Source organism: Oncorhynchus kisutch, linkage group LG18 (genome assembly GCF_002021735.2).
Source record: "Oncorhynchus kisutch isolate 150728-3 linkage group LG18, Okis_V2, whole genome shotgun sequence".
Lineage (NCBI taxonomy): Eukaryota > Metazoa > Chordata > Actinopteri > Salmoniformes > Salmonidae > Oncorhynchus > Oncorhynchus kisutch.
Window position 1 is genome coordinate 19,853,954 of NC_034191.2, and position 16,844 is coordinate 19,870,797.

The 16,844-nt window shown below is 48.3% G+C and overlaps 1 protein-coding gene across 4 annotated transcripts in view; it reads left to right on the top strand.

Annotated features, from left to right (window-relative positions):
* LOC109880509 (protein FAM131A) overlaps nucleotides 1-16,844 on the top strand; it is a 43,248-nt gene that overhangs the window by 11,477 nt on the left and 14,927 nt on the right. For all 4 annotated transcript variants that reach the window (XM_031795510.1, XM_031795511.1, XM_031795508.1 and 1 more), the window contains 2 exons: nucleotides 12,283-12,376; nucleotides 12,495-12,677. In XM_031795510.1, the coding sequence (XP_031651370.1) occupies nucleotides 12,307-12,376; nucleotides 12,495-12,677 (253 nt within the window). In that variant the 5' untranslated portion in view covers nucleotides 12,283-12,306. The remainder of the gene's footprint in view (nucleotides 1-12,282; nucleotides 12,377-12,494; nucleotides 12,678-16,844) is intronic.

Consider the following 16,844-nt stretch of genomic DNA (forward strand, 5'->3'; position numbering starts at 1 on the left):
AAGGCCAGCAGGCTAATGTTCCTATCCACCCAGCAAGACCAGCAGGTTAATGTTCCTATCCACCCAGTAAGGCCAGCAGGCTAATGTTCCTATCCACCCAGTAAGGCCAGCAGGCTAATGTTCCTAAAGACTCAGTAAGACCAGCAGGCTAATGTTTCTATCCACCCAGTAAGGCCAGCAGGCTAATGTTCCTATCCACCCAGTAAGACCAGCAGGCTAATGTTCCTATCCACCCAGTAAGATCAGCAGGCTAATGTTCCTATCCACCCAGTAAGACCAGCAGGCTAATGTTCCTATCCACGCAGTAAGATCAAATCAAATCAAATTTATTTATATAGCCCTTCGTACATCAGCTGATATCTCAAAGTGCTGTACAGAAACCCAGCTTAAAACCCCAAACAGCAAGCAATGCAGGTGTAGAAGCACGGTGGCTAGGAAAAACTCCCTAGAAAGGCCAATACCTAGGAAGAAACCTAGAGAGGAACCAGGCTATAAGGGGTGGCCAGTCCTCTTCTGGCTGTGCCGGGTGGAGATTATAACAGAACATGGCCAAGATGTTCAAATGTTCATAAATGACCAGCATGGTCGAATAATAATAAGGCAGAACAGTTGAAACTGGAGCAGCAGCACAGTCAGGTGGAAGTTGAAACTGGAGCAGCAGGCTAATGTTCCTATCCACCCAGTAAGACCAGCAGGCTAATGTTCCTATCCACCCAGTAAGCTCAGCAGGCTAATGTTCCTATCCACCCAGTAAGACCAGCAGGCTAATGTTCCTATCCACCCAGTAAGACCAGCAGGCTAATGTTCCTATCCACCCAGTAAGATCAGCAGGCTAATGTTCCTATCCACCCAGTAAGGCCATCAGACTGATGTTAATGTTCCTATCCACCCAGTAAGATCAGCAGGCTAATGTTTCTATCCACCCAGTAAGACCAGCAGGCTAATGTTCCTATCCACCCAGTAAGACCAGCAGGCTAATGTTCCTATCCACCCAGTAAGGCCGGCAGGCTGATGGTAATGTTCCTTATCCATCCAGTAAGTCCAGCAGGCTAATGTTCCTATCCACCCAGTAAGATCAGCAGGCTAATGTTCCTATCCACCCAGTAAGGCCAGCAGGCTAATGTTCCTATCCACCCAGTAAGACAATCAGGCTAATGTTCCTATCCACCCAGTAAGATCAGCAGGCTAATGTTCCTATCCACCCAGTAAGATCAGCAGGCTAATGTTCCTATCCATCCAGTAAGACCAGCAGGCTAAAGTTCCTATCCATCCAGTAAGACCAACAGGCTAATGTTCCTATCCACCCAGTAAGATCAGCAGGCTAATGTTCCTATCCACCCAGTAAGATCAGCAAGCTAATGTTTCTATCCACCCAGTAAGGCCAGCAGGCTGATGTTAATGTTCCTATCCACCCAGTAAGATCAGCAAGCTAATGTTTCTATCCACCCAGTAAGGCCAGCAGGCTAATTTTCCTATCCACCCAGTAACATCAGCAAGCTAATGTTTCTATCCACCCAGTAAGGCCAGCAGGCTAATGTTCCTATCCACCCAGTAAGACCAGCAGGCTAATTTTCCTATCCACCCAGTAAGGCCAGCAGGCTGATGTTAATGTTCCTATCCACCCAGTAAGTCCAGCAGGCTAATGTTCCTATCCACCCAGTAAGTCCAGCAGGCTAATGTACCTATCCACCCAGTAAGGCCATCAGGCTAATGTTCCTATCCACCCAGTAAGACCAGCAGGCTAATGTTCCTATCCACCCAGTAAGACCAGCAGGCTAATGTTCCTATCCACCCAGTAAGACCAGCAGGCTAATGTTCCTATCCACCCAGTAAGACCAGCAGGCTAATGTTCCTATCCACCCAGTAAGACCAGCAGGCTAATGTTCCTATCCACCCAGTAAGATCAGCAAGCTAATGTTCCTATCCACCCAGTAAGATCAGCAAGCTAATGTTTCTATCCACCCAGTAAGGCCAGCAGGCTAATGTTCCTATCCACCCAGTAAGATCAGCAGGCTAATGTTCCTATCCACCCAGTAAGATCAGCAAGCTAATGTTTCTATCCACCCAGTAAGACCAACAGGCTAATGTTCCTATCCACCCAGCAAGACCAGCAGGCTAATGTTCCTATCCACCCAGTAAGGCCAGCAGGCTAATGTTCCTATCCACCCAGCATGACCAGCAGGCTAATATTCCTATCCACCCAGTAAGGACAGCAGGCCAATGTTCCTATCCACCCAGTAAGGCCAGCAGGCTAATGTTCCTATCCACCCAGCAAGACCAGCAGGCTAATGTTCCTATCCACCCAGTAAGGACAGCAGGCTAATGTTCCTATCCACCCAGTAAGGCCAGCAGGCTAATGTTCCTATAGACTCAGTAAGATCAGCAGGCTAATGTTCCTATCCACCCAGTAAGATCAGCAAGCTAATGTTTCTATCCACCCAGTAAGGCCAGCAGGCTAATGTTCCTATAGACTCAGTAAGACCAGCAAGCTAATGTTCCTATCCACCCAGTAAGGCCAGCAGGCTAATGTTCCTATAGACTCAGTAAGATCAGCAGGCTAATGTTCCTATCCACCCAGTAAGATCAGCAAGCTAATGTTTCTATCCACCCAGTAAGGCCAGCAGGCTGATGTTAATGTTCCTATCCACCCAGTAAGATCAGCAAGCTAATGTTTCTATCCACCCAGTAAGGCCAGCAGGCTAATGTTCCTATCCACCCAGTAACATCAGCAAGCTAATGTTTCTATCCACCCAGTAAGGCCAGCAGGCTAATGTTCCTATCCACCCAGTAAGACCAGCAGGCTAATGTTCCTATCCACCCAGTAAGATCAGCAGGCTAATGTTCCTATCCACCCAGTAAGGCCAGCAGGCTAATGTTCCTATAGACTCAGTAAGATCAGCAGGCTAATGTTCCTATCCACCCAGTAAGATCAGCAAGCTAATGTTTCTATCCACCCAGTAAGGCCAGCAGGCTAATGTTCCTATCCACCCAGTAAGACAATCAGGCTAATGTTCCTATCCACCCAGTAAGATCAGCAGGCTAATGTTCCTATCCACCCAGTAAGATCAGCAAGCTAATGTTTCTATCCACCCAGTAAGGCCAGCAGGCTGATGTTAATGTTCCTATCCACCCAGTAAGATCAGAAGGCTAATGTTTCTATCCACCCAGTAAGATCAGCAGGCTAATGTTTCTATCCACCCAGTAAGACCAGCAGGCTAATGTTCCTATCCATCCAGTAAGACCAGCAGGCTAATGTTCCTATCCACCCAGTAAGATCAGCAGGCTAATGTTCCTATCCACCCAGTAAGATCAGCAAGCTAATGTTTCTATCCACCCAGTAAGGCCAGCAGGCTAATGTTCCTATCCACCCAGTAAGGTCAGCAGGCTAATGTTCCTATCCACCCAGTAAGGCCAGCAGGCTGATGTTAATGTTCCTATCCACCCAGTAAGGCCAGCAGGCTGATGTTAATGTTCCTATCCACCCAGTAAGGCAGGCAGGCTGATGTTAATGTTCCTATCCACCCAGTAAGGCCAGCAGGCTAATGTTCCTATCCACCCAGTAAGACCAGCAGGCTAATGTTCCTATCCACCCAGTAAGACCAGCAGGCTAATGTTCCTATCCACCCAGTAAGACCAGCAGGCTAATGTTCCTATCCACCCAGTAAGGCCAGCAGGCTGATGTTAATGTTCCTATCCATCCAGTAAGGCTAGCAGGCTAATGTTCCTATCAACCCAGTAAGGCCAGCAGGCTAATGTTCCTATCCACCCAGTAAGACCAGCAGGCTAATGTTTCTATTCACCCAGTAAGACCAGCAGGCTAATGTTCCTATCCACCCAGTAAGAACAGCAGGCTAATGTTCCTATCCACCCAGTAAGGCCGGCAGGCTGATGTTAATGTTCCTATCCACCCAATAAGTCCAGCAGGCTAATGTTCCTATCCACCCAGTAAGATCAGCAGGCTAATTTTCCTATCCACCCAGTAAGGCCAGCAGGCTGATGTTAATGTTCCTATCCACCCAGTAAGTCCAGCAGGCTAATGTTCCTATCCACCCAGTAAGTCCAGCAGGCTAATGTACCTATCCACCCAGTAAGGCCATCAGGCTAATGTTCCTATCCACCCAGTAAGACCAGCAGGCTAATGTTCCTATCCACCCAGTAAGACCAGCAGGCTAATGTTCCTATCCACCCAGTAAGACCAGCAGGCTAATGTTCCATCCACCCAGTAAGACCAGCAGGCTAATGTTCCTATCCACCCAGCAAGACCAGCAGGCTAATGTTCCTATCCACCCAGTAAGGCCAGCAGGCTAATGTTCCTATCCACCCAGCAAGACCAGCAGGCTAATATTCCTATCCACCCAGTAAGGACAGCAGGCCAATGTTCCTATCCACCCAGTAAGGCCAGCAGGCTAATGTTCCTATCCACCCAGCAAGACCAGCAGGCTAATGTTCCTATCCACCCAGTAAGGACAGCAGGCTAATGTTCCTATCCACCCAGTAAGGCCAGCAGGCTAATGTTCCTATAGACTCAGTAAGATCAGCAGGCTAATGTTCCTATCCACCCAGTAAGGCCAGCATGCTAATGTTCCTATCCACCCAGTAAGAACAGCAGGCTAATGTTCCTATCCACCCAGTAAGGCCGGCAGGCTGATGTTAATGTTCCTATCCACCCAATAAGTCCAGCAGGCTAATGTTCCTATCCACCCAGTAAGATCAGCAGGCTAATTTTCCTATCCACCCAGTAAGGCCAGCAGGCTGATGTTAATGTTCCTATCCACCCAGTAAGTCCAGCAGGCTAATGTTCCTATCCACCCAGTAAGTCCAGCAGGCTAATGTACCTATCCACCCAGTAAGGCCATCAGGCTAATGTTCCTATCCACCCAGTAAGACCAGCAGGCTAATGTTCCTATCCACCCAGTTAGGCCGGCAGGCTGATGTTAATGTTCCTATCCACCCAGTAAGGCCAGCAGGCTAATGTTAATGTTCCTATCCACCCAGTAAGTCCAGCAGGCCAATGTTAATGTTCCTATCCACCTAGTATTGCCAGCAGGCTAATGTTAATGTTCCTATCCACCCAGTAAGGCCAGCAGGCTAATGTTCCTATCCACCCAGTAAGGCCAGCAGGCTAATGTTTCTATCCACCCAGTAAGGCCAGCAGGCTAATGTTCCTATCCACCCAGTAAGGCCAGCAGGCTAATGTTCCAAACCACCCAGTAAGGCCAGCAGGCTAATGTTCCTATCCACCCAGTAAGACCAGCAGGCTAATGTTCCTATCCACCCAGTAAGGCCAGCAGGCTGATGTTAATGTTCCTATCCACCCAGTAAGGCCAGCAGGCTGATGTTAATGTTCCTATCCACCCAGTAAGGCCAGCAGGCTAATGTTCCTATCCACCCAGTAAGAACAGCAGGCTAATGTTCCAATCCACCCAGTAAGGCCAGCAGGCTAATGTTCCTATCCACCCAGTTAGGCCGGCAGGCTGATGTTAATGTTCCTATCCACCCAGTAAGGCCAGCAGGCTAATGTTAATGTTCCTATCCACCCAGTAAGTCCAGCAGGACAATGTTAATGTTCCTATCCACCTAGTATTGCCAGCAGGCTAATGTTAATGTTCCTGTCCACCCAGTAAGGCCAGCAGGCTAATGTTCCTGTCCACCCAGTAAGGCCAGCAGGCTAATGTTCCTATCCACCCAGTAAGACCAGCAGGCTAATGTTTCTATCCACCCAGTAAGGCCAGCAGGCTAATGTTCCTATCCACCCAGTAAGGCCAGCAGGCTAATGTTCCTATCCACCCAGTAAGACCAGCAGGCTAATGTTCCTATCCACCCAGTAAGACCAGCAGGCTAATGTTCCTATCCACCCAGTAAGACCAGCAGGCTAATGTTCCTATCCACCCAGTAAGACCAGCAGGCTAATGTTCCTATCCACCCAGTAAGACCAGCAGGCTAATGTTAATGTTCCTATCCACCCAGTAAGGCCAGCAGGCTGATGTTAATGTTCCTATCCACCCAGTAAGGCCAGCAGGCTAATGTTCCTATCCACCCAGTAAGGCCAGCAGGCTAATGTTCCTATCCACCCAGTAAGGCCAGCAGGCTAATGTCCCTATCCACCCAGTTAGGCCGGCAGGCTGATGTTAATGTTCCTATCCACCCAGTAAGGCCAGCAGGCTAATGTTAATGTTCCTATCCACCCAGTCAGGCCAGCAGGCTCATGTTCCTATCCACCCAGTAAGTCCAGCAGGCTAATGTTCCTATCCACCCAGTAAGGCCAGCAGGCTAATGTTTCTATCCACCCAGTAAGGCCAGCAGGCTAATGTTTCTATCCACCCAGTAAGGCCAGCAGGCTAATGTACCTATCCACCCAGTAAGGCCAGCAGGCTAATGTTCCTATCCACCCAGTAAGGCCAGCAGGCTAATGTTCCTATCCACCCAGTAAGATCAGCAGGCTAATGTTCCTATCCACCCAGTAAGGCCAGCAGGCTAATGTTCCTATCCACCCAGTAAGACCAGCAGGCTAATGTTCCTATCCACCCAGTAAGACCAGCAGGCTAATGTTCCTATCCACCCAGTAAGGCCAGCAGGCTGATGTTAATGTTCCTATCCACCCAGTAAAGCCAGCAGGCTGATGTTAATGTTCCTATCCACCCAGTAAGGCCAGCAGGCTAATGTTCCTATCCACCCAGTAAGGCCAGCAGGCTAATGTTCCTATCCACCCAGTAAGGCCAGCAGGCTAATGTTCCTATCCACCCAGTTAGGCCGGCAGGCTGATGTTAATGTTCCTATCCACCCAGTAAGGCCAGCAGGCTAATGTTAATGTTCCTATCCACCCAGTCAGGCCAGCAGGCCAATGTTAATGTTCCTATCCACCCAGTAAGGCCAGCAGGCTAATGTTAATGTTCCTATCCACCCAGTCAAGCCAGCAGGCCAATGTTAATGTTCCTATCCACCCAGTATTGCCAGCAGGCTGATGTTAATGTTCCTATCCACCCAGTAAGGCCAGCAGGCTGATTTTAATGTTCCTATCCACCCAGTAAGGCCAGCAGGCTGATGTTAATGTTCCTATCCACCCAGTAGGGCCAGCAGGCTAATGTTCCTATCCACCCAGTAAGGCCAGCAGGCTAATGTTCCTATCCACCCAGTAAGACCAACAGGCTAATGTTCCTATCCACCCAGTAAGACCAGCAGGCTAATGTTCCTATCCACCCAGTAAGACCAGCAGGCTAATGTTCCTATCCACCCAGTAAGACCAGCAGGCTAATGTTCCTATCCACCCAGTAAGGCCAGCAGGCTGATGTTAATGTTCCTATCCACCCAGTAAGGCCAGCAGGCTGATGTTAATGTTCCTATCCACCCAGTAAGGCCAGCAGGCTAATGTTCTTATCCACCCAGTAAGGCCAGCAGGCTAATGTTCCTATCCACCCAGTAAGGCCAGCAGGCTAATGTTCCTATCCACCCAGTTAGGCCGGCAGGCTCATGTTAATGTTCCTATACACCCAGTAAGGCCAGCAGGCTAATGTTAATGTTCCTATCCACCCAGTAAGGCCAGCAGGCCAATGTTAATGTTCCTATCCACCCAGTAAGGCCAGCAGGCTAATGTTCCTATCCACCCAGTAAGGCCAGCAGGCTAATGTTTCTATCCACCCAGTAAGGCCAGCAGGCTAATGTTTCTATCCACCCAGTAAGGCCAGCAGGCTAATGTACCTATCCACCCAGTAAGGCCAGCAGGCTAATGTTCCTATCCACCCAGTAAGGCCAGCAGGCTAATGTTAATGTTCCTATCCACCCAGTAAGTCCAGCAGGCCAATGTTAATGTTCCTATCCACCTAGTATTGCCAGCAGGCTAATGTTCCTATCCACCCAGTAAGGCCAGCAGGCTAATGTTTCTATCCACCCAGTAAGGCCAGCAGGGTAATGTTCCTATCCACCCAGTAAGGCCAGCAGGCTAATGTTCCTATCCACCCAGTAAGGCCAGCAGGCTAATGTTCCTATCCACCCAGTAAGACCAGCAGGCTAATGTTCCTATCCACCCAGTAAGACCAGCAGGCTAATGTTCCTATCCACCCAGTAAGACCAGCATGCTAATGTTCCTATCCACCCAGTAAGGCCAGCAGGCTAATGTTCCTATCCACCCAGTAAGGCCAGCAGGCTAATGTTCCTATCCACCCAGTAAGGCCAGCAGGCTAATGTTCCTATCCACCCAGTTAGGCCGGCAGGCTGATGTTAATGTTCCTATCCACTCAGTAAGGCCAGCAGGCTAATGTTAATGTTCCTATCCACCCAGTAAGTCCAGCAGGCCAATGTTAATGTACCTATCCACCCAGTAAGGCCAGCAGGCTAATGTTCCTATCCACCCAGTAAGGCCAGCAGGCTAATGTTTCTATCCACCCAGTAAGGCCAGCAGGCTAATGTTCCTATCCACCCAGTAAGGCCAGCAGGCTAATGTTCCTATCCACCCAGTAAGACCAGCAGGCTAATGTTCCTATCCACCCAGTAAGACCAGCAGGCTAATGTTCCTATCCACCCAGTAAGACCAGCAGGCTAATGTTCCTATCCACCCAGTAAGACCAGCAGGCTAATGTTAATGTTCCTATCCACCCAGTCAGGCCAGCAGGCCAATGTTAATGTTCCTATCCACCCAGTATTGCCAGCAGGCTGATGTTAATGTTCCTATCCACCCAGTAAGGCCAGCAGGCTGATGTTAATGTTCCTATCCACCCAGTAAGGCCAGCAGGCTGATGCTAATGTTCCTATCCACCCAGTAGGGCCAGCAGGCTAATGTTCCTATCCACCCAGTAAGGCCAGCAGGCTAATGTTCCTATCCACCCAGTAAGGCCAGCAGGCTAATGTTCCTATCCACCCAGTAAGACCAGCAGGCTAATGTTCCTATCCACCCAGTAAGACCAGCAGGCTAATGTTCCTATCCACCCAGTAAGACCAGCAGGCTAATGTTCCTATCCACCCAGTAAGACCAGCAGGCTAATGTTCCTATCCACCCAGTAAGACCAGCAGGCTAATGTTCCTATCCACCCAGTAAGGCCAGCAGGCTGATGTTAATGTTCCTATCCACCCAGTAAGGCCAGCAGGCTGATGTTAATGTTCCTATCCACCCAGTAAGGCCAGCAGGCTAATGTTCCTATCCACCCAGTAAGGCCAGCAGGCTAATGTTCCTATCCACCCAGTAAGGCCAGCAGGCTAATGTTCCTATCCACCCAGTTAGGCCGGCAGGCTGATGTTAATGTTCCTATCCACCCAGTAAGGCCAGCAGGCTAATGTTAATGTTCCTATCCACCCAGTAAGGCCAGCAGGCCAATGTTAATGTTCCTATCCACCCAGTAAGGCCAGCAGGCTAATGTTCCTATCCACCCAGTAAGGCCAGCAGGCTAATGTTTCTATCCACCCAGTAAGGCCAGCAGGCTAATGTACCTATCCACCCAGTAAGGCCAGCAGGCTAATGTTCCTATCCACCCAGTAAGGCCAGCAGGCTAATGTTCCTATCCACCCAGTAAGATCAGCAGGCTAATGTTCCTATCCACCCAGTAAGGCCAGCAGGCTAATGTTCCTATCCTCCCAGTAAGGCCAGCAGGCTCATGTTCCTATCCACCCAGTAAGTCCAGCAGGCTAATGTTCCTATCCACCCAGTAAGGCCAGCAGGCTAATGTTTCTATCCACCCAGTAAGGCCAGCAGGCTAATGTTTCTATCCACCCAGTAAGGCCAGCAGGCTAATGTACCTATCCACCCAGTAAGGCCAGCAGGCTAATGTTCCTATCCACCCAGTAAGGCCAGCAGGCTAATGTTCCTATCCACCCAGTAAGATCAGCAGGCTAATGTTCCTATCCACCCAGTAAGGCCAGCAGGCTAATGTTCCTATCCACCCAGTAAGACCAGCAGGCTAATGTTCCTATCCACCCAGTAAGACCAGCAGGCTAATGTTCCTATCCACCCAGTAAGGCCAGCAGGCTGATGTTAATGTTCCTATCCACCCAGTAAAGCCAGCAGGCTGATGTTAATGTTCCTATCCACCCAGTAAGGCCAGCAGGCTAATGTTCCTATCCACCCAGTAAGGCCAGCAGGCTAATGTTCCTATCCACCCAGTAAGGCCAGCAGGCTAATGTTCCTATCCACCCAGTTAGGCCGGCAGGCTGATGTTAATGTTCCTATCCACCCAGTAAGGCCAGCAGGCTAATGTTAATGTTCCTATCCACCCAGTCAGGCCAGCAGGCCAATGTTAATGTTCCTATCCACCCAGTATTGCCAGCAGGCTGATGTTAATGTTCCTATCCACCCAGTAAGGCCAGCAGGCTGATGTTAATGTTCCTATCCACCCAGTAAGGCCAGCAGGCTGATGCTAATGTTCCTATCCACCCAGTAGGGCCAGCAGGCTAATGTTCCTATCCACCCAGTAAGGCCAGCAGGCTAATGTTCCTATCCACCCAGTAAGACCAGCAGGCTAATGTTCCTATCCACCCAGTAAGACCAGCAGGCTAATGTTCCTATCCACCCAGTAAGACCAGCAGGCTAATGTTCCTATCCACCCAGTAAGACCAGCAGGCTAATGTTCCTATCCACCCAGTAAGACCAGCAGGCTAATGTTCCTATCCACCCAGTAAGACCAGCAGGCTAATGTTCCTATCCACCCAGTAAGACCAGCAGGCTAATGTTCCTATCCACCCAGTAAGGCCAGCAGGCTGATGTTAATGTTCCTATCCACCCAGTAAGGCCAGCAGGCTGATGTTAATGTTCCTATCCACCCAGTAAGGCCAGCAGGCTAATGTTCCTATCCACCCAGTAAGGCCAGCAGGCTAATGTTCCTATCCACCCAGTAAGGCCAGTAGGCTAATGTTCCTATCCACCCAGTTAGGCCGGCAGGCTGATGTTAATGTTCCTATCCACCCAGTAAGGCCAGCAGGCTAATGTTAATGTTCCTATCCACCCAGTAAGGCCAGCAGGCCAATGTTAATGTTCCTATCCACCCAGTAAGGCCAGCAGGCTAATGTTCCTATCCACCCAGTAAGGCCAGCAGGCTAATGTTTCTATCCACCCAGTAAGGCCAGCAGGCTAATGTACCTATCCACCCAGTAAGGCCAGCAGGCTAATGTTCCTATCCACCCAGTAAGGCCAGCAGGCTAATGTTCCTATCCACCCAGTAAGATCAGCAGGCTAATGTTCCTATCCACCCAGTAAGGCCAGCAGGCTAATGTTCCTATCCTCCCAGTAAGGCCAGCAGGCTCATGTTCCTATCCACCCAGTAAGTCCAGCAGGCTAATGTTCCTATCCACCCAGTAAGGCCAGCAGGCTAATGTTTCTATCCACCCAGTAAGGCCAGCAGGCTAATGTTTCTATCCACCCAGTAAGGCCAGCAGGCTAATGTACCTATCCACCCAGTAAGGCCAGCAGGCTAATGTTCCTATCCACCCAGTAAGGCCAGCAGGCTAATGTTCCTATCCACCCAGTAAGATCAGCAGGCTAATGTTCCTATCCACCCAGTAAGGCCAGCAGGCTAATGTTCCTATCCTCCCAGTAAGGCCAGCAGGCTCATGTTCCTATCCACCCAGTAAGTCCAGCAGGCTAATGTTCCTATCCACCCAGTAAGGCCAGCAGGCTAATGTGTCTATCCACCCAGTAAGGCCAGCAGGCTAATGTGTCTATCCACCCAGTAAGGCCAGCAGGCTAATGTTTCTATCCACCCAGTAAGGCCAGCAGGCTAATGTTTCTATCCACCCAGTAAGGCCAGCAGGCTAATGTTCCTATCAACCCAGTAAGATCAGCAGACTAATGTTCCTATCCACCCAGTAAGACCAGAGGATGGACAGACCAGACCAAGGGAGTAGAGTAGAGAGGATGGACAGACCAGATCAAGGGAGTAGAGTAGAGAGGATGGACAGACCAGATCAAGGGAGTAGAGTAGAGAGGATGGACAGACCAGACCAAGGGGGTAGAGTAGAGAGGATGGACAGACCAGACCAGACCAAGTGGGTAGAGTAGAGAGGATGGACAGACCAGACCAAGGGGGTAGAGTAGAGCGTATGGGGGTTGTTCTATATTGTCGTCATAATAATCTTGCAATGGCCCTTCATATCTTTCATGCAGTGTGCATGTGAGTGTAAAAGCAATGCAAACAGAGGTATTTTCTCTGCCTTGAAAACATGAGTGCTCTTTTAGATCAGTTTGAAAGGATTTATTGGTAGTCATAGCATGTACAGTACATGTGTATAATAGCCTCCACTGCTTGTCATCATTAATGTAGTGTATGAGTCATCCTTTACTGATGGTTGTTTTTTCCTTCACAGGTAAATGTTGAAGACACCGTTGAAATGTTACCAAAATCGAGAAGAGCACTTACCATTCAAGAGATTGCGGCATTAGCCAGATCTTCATTACATGGTAAATACGAGATTGTGTGTGTGTGTGTGCGCACGCACGCACACACACACAAAACAAATCCTGCATGCTATACTCTTTACATGTATGTGACCTTTGCCCTCTAATCTTTGAAATCTAGGCATCTCCCAGGCGATGAAGGACCATGTGACACGGCCCACAGGCATGGCCCAGGGCAGGGTGGCCCACCTGATAGAGTGGAAGGGCTGGTGTAAGCCCACTGACACCCCCGCAGCTCTGGAGTCTGACTTCAACAACTACTCTGACCTCACCGAGGGAGAACAGGAGGCCCGCTTCGCTGCAGGTCAGTAGGCCTACTCAGTTTATCATTACAGTCATTTAGTTTGACTTTAACAGGTATGTTGACTGAGAATGTTTCTCTTTCCCTCCTTTTTTTGTCACCTTCTTTCTATGCCACTCTTTTGTCCTCTGTCCCTGTCTGCCTCCCTCTTTGTCTCTTTCACTCTCTTCCTCTCTCTTTTGCATTGTCTCCATCTGTCTCTCTATCCATTGTCTAGGTCCCTCGTTCTCTCTCTCTCTCTTTTTCCCCCCTCCCCCTGCAGTGCAACCTCTCAAGGTTAATTTGCACAGTAAGGTTCTGCTCCTGGCTAGTGACGGTGTGACTGAGCACTTTTCTTTGTGCCTCTCATCTCCTTTCATTTTTTAAAACTTTACTCTCTTTTTTTCCCCCCTCTCCTCTGACCATCACCCAATACGCCCCCTTTACACACATACTGTACAGGCATGCAAACACTTCTACCCCCTTCTGATCCCACCATCACATCCAGCTGACACCAGGGTTATTTCACTTGTCCTTCACTTCCTCTTACATCTTCACTCTACCCCTGTCCACTTTATCAGGACTCTGGTCAAAGTGCTGACACGCTTCCTCATCTACGTCACTGGCTCTCTTTGAATATTAGCTGGGTATGGGTGACTTGGCAGGTTGTGTGAAAAACAGTGAATGTAATGTAGCTGTGTATGTATATGGGAGAGTGTAATTGTGACTGTTTGGTTGAAGTGATTCAGTTTAAATTATGGGAGAGGGTACAATGGTAAATGTGTTGGAATGTTTTTGACTATGTCTGCACTGTATACTGTGTGTGTGTGTTTCAGGATAGACTAAGAGGGTTGTGTCCAGGTGTGGTTGTGCTATTGATGGACCAGCTCATGCTAACACACACACATCTCCATCTACATGCACGCACACACACATCTCCATCTACATGCACGCACACACACAATCCTGGATAGTGGTTATCCCCTGCAGGAGTCTGGCTCTCAGCCCTGACCGATACTAAGGGGAGATTATTTCAGTGTGTATAGAATGGTGTACTGTGTGTGTGTGTGCAGGGCTACAGTTCCATGGGGTAGAGGCCATCAAAGTGTTCTGGGAGTGTGCTGGTCTAAACAAGTCTGGGAGAGGAGCCAATCTCTGCAGGACCATAGCATACACATGCTTGCACGTGCGCACACACACGCAGAATGGATGTAAACCTGGTTGTGCATAAGATGGCGAAAGAGAATGAGAAACAAATCAAATCAAATGTTATTTGTCACGTGCTGACTGAGAAATGCTTACTCATAAGCCCTTAACCAACAATGCAGTTCAAGAAATTGAGTTAAGAAAATATTTACTAAATAAACTAAAGTAAAAAATTCTATAAAAAGTAACACAATAAGATTACATAACAATAACGAATCTATATACAGTGGGTACCAGTACCGAGACCAATGTTCGGGGCACAGGTTAGTCGAGGTCATTTGTACATGTAGGAAGGGGTGACTATGCGTAGATAAACCACAGCAAGTAGCAGCAGTGTGAAAACATGCAGCAGTCTTACGGCTTGGTGATAGAAGCTGTTAAGGATCCTTTTGGACCTAGACTTGGCTCTCCGGTACTGCTTGCCGTGCAGTAGCAGAGAAAACAGTCTATGACTTGGGTGACTGGGGTCTTTGACAATTTTTTGGGCCTTCCTCTGACACCGTCTAGTGTATAGGTCCTGGATGTAAGGAAGCTTGGCCCCAGTGATATACTTGTGTGTACGCACTACCCTCTGTAGCGCCTTACGGTCAGATGCCAAGCAGGTGCCATACTAGGCGGTGAATCAACCGGTAAGGATGCTCTCGATGATGCAACTGTAGAGCTTTTGAGGATTTGGTGTTGTCTTGCCCTCTTCATGACTGTCTTGGTGTGTTTGAACCATTTATAGTTTGTTGGTGATGTGGACACCAAGGAACTTAACTCTCAACCGCTCCACTTCAGCCTTGTCAATGTTAATTGGGACCTGTTTGGCCCTCCTTTTCATGTAGTCCACGATCATCTACATTGTCTTTCTCACATCGAGGGAGAGGTTGTTGTCCTGGCACCACACTGCCAGGTCTCTGACCTCCTCCCTATAGGCTGTCTAGTCATTGTTGGTGATCAGGCCTACCACTGTTGTGTCGTCAGCAAACTTGATGATGGTGTTGGAGTCGTGAGCTTCGTGATGAGGTTTGTGGGCACTATGGTGTTGAATGCTGAGCTGTAGTCAATGAACAGCATCCTCACATAGGTGTTCCTTTTGTCCAGGTGGGAAAGGGCAGTGTGGAGTGCGATTGAGATTGCGTCATTTGTAAATCTGTTGAGGCGGTATGCGAATTGGAGTGGGTCTAGGGTATCCGGGATGATGGTGGTGATGTGAGTAATGACCATCCTTTCAAAGCACTTCATGGCTACCGATGTGAGTGCTACAGGACGGTAGTCATTTAGGCAGGTTACCTTCGCATTCTTGAGCACAGGAACTATGGTGGTCTGCTTGAAACATGTAGGTATTACAGACTCGGGAGAGGTTGAAAATGTCATTGAAGACACTTGCCAGGTTGTCCTCGTATGCTCTGAGTACCTGTCCTGGTAATCTGTCTGGCCCTGCAGCCTTGTGAATGTGACCTGTTTAAAGGTCTTACTCACATCGGCTACGGAAAGCGTGATCACACAGTCGTCCAGGAACAGCTGGTGCTCTCATGCATGCTTCAGTGTTGCTTGCCTTGAAGAGAGCATAAAAGGCATTTAGTTTGTCTGGTAGGCTCGCGTCACTGGGCAGCTCGCGGCTGTATTTCTCTTTGTAGTACATAATAGTTTGCAAGCCCTGCCACATCCGACGAGCGTCGTAGCCGGTGTAGTAGGATTCAATCTTAGTCCTGTATTGCTGCTTTGCCTGTTTGATGGTTCATCTGAGGGCATAACGGGATTTCTTATAAGTGTTAGGATTAGTGTCCTGCTCCTTGAAAGCGGCAGCTCCAGCCTCTAACTCGGTGTGGATGTTCCCTGTAATCCACAGCTTCTGGTTTTGATATGTACATATGGTCACTGTGGGGGCGATATTGTCGATGCACTTATTGATGAAGCTGGGGACTGGGGTGGTAACCTCCTCAATGCCATTGGATGAGTCACGGAACATATTCCAGTCTGTGCTATCAAAACAGTCCTGTAGCGTAGCATCCGCTTCATCTGACCATTTCTATATTGAGCGAGTCACTGGTACCTCCTGCTTTAGTTTTTGCTTGTGAACAGGAATCAGGAGGATATAATTATGGTCAGATTTTCCAAATGGATGGTGAGGGAGAGGTTTGTATGCATCTCTTTGTGTAAAGTAAAGGTGGTCTAGAGTTTTTTTTCTCTGGTTTCACATGTGACATGCTGGTAGAAATGAGGTAAAACGGATGTAAGTTTGCCTGCATTAAAATCCCCATCCACTAGGAGCGCCGCTTCTGAATGAGCATTTTCTTGTTTGTTTTCTGGTTTGCTTATGGCCTTATCAACTAGATGACTACGAATAATATAGATGAGAACTAGATAGTCTAGTCTACAGCTCATGAGGCACTCTACCTCAGGCTAGCAATACCTCGAGAATTTTTTATTTTACCTTTATTTAACTAGGCAAGTCAGTTAAGAACAAATTCTTATTTTCAATGACGGCCTAGGAACAGTGGGTTAACTGCCTGTTCAGGGCAGAACGACAGATTTGTACCTTGTCAGCTCGGGGGTTTGAACTTGCAACCTTCCGGTTACTAGTCCAATGCTCTAACCACTAGGCTACCCTGCCGCCCGGTGTTAGACATCGCACCCCAGCTGTTATTGACAAATAGACAGACACCCCCGCCCCTTGTCTTACCAGACGATAAGAAATTGACCTTAATTGACTTGCCTAGTTAAATAAAGGTTTGTTGTGTCTTTGGCGTCAGTATACTGAAGACTTATTTTTATCAAATATATTCTCTGTAATTATTATTATGTGATTAAACTAACTTAATCATGTGAATGTAATTAACTAGGAAGTCGGGGCACCAAGAAAGATATTCAGATTACAAAGTTATAATTTTCCTAATATAACTTACAGATATTTTAATATCTGATCAATTAGTCTTCTAATTAATTAATTATTATTTACCTCACGTTAGTCTCATTCCAAACGTCGTAAATTGTTGGTTA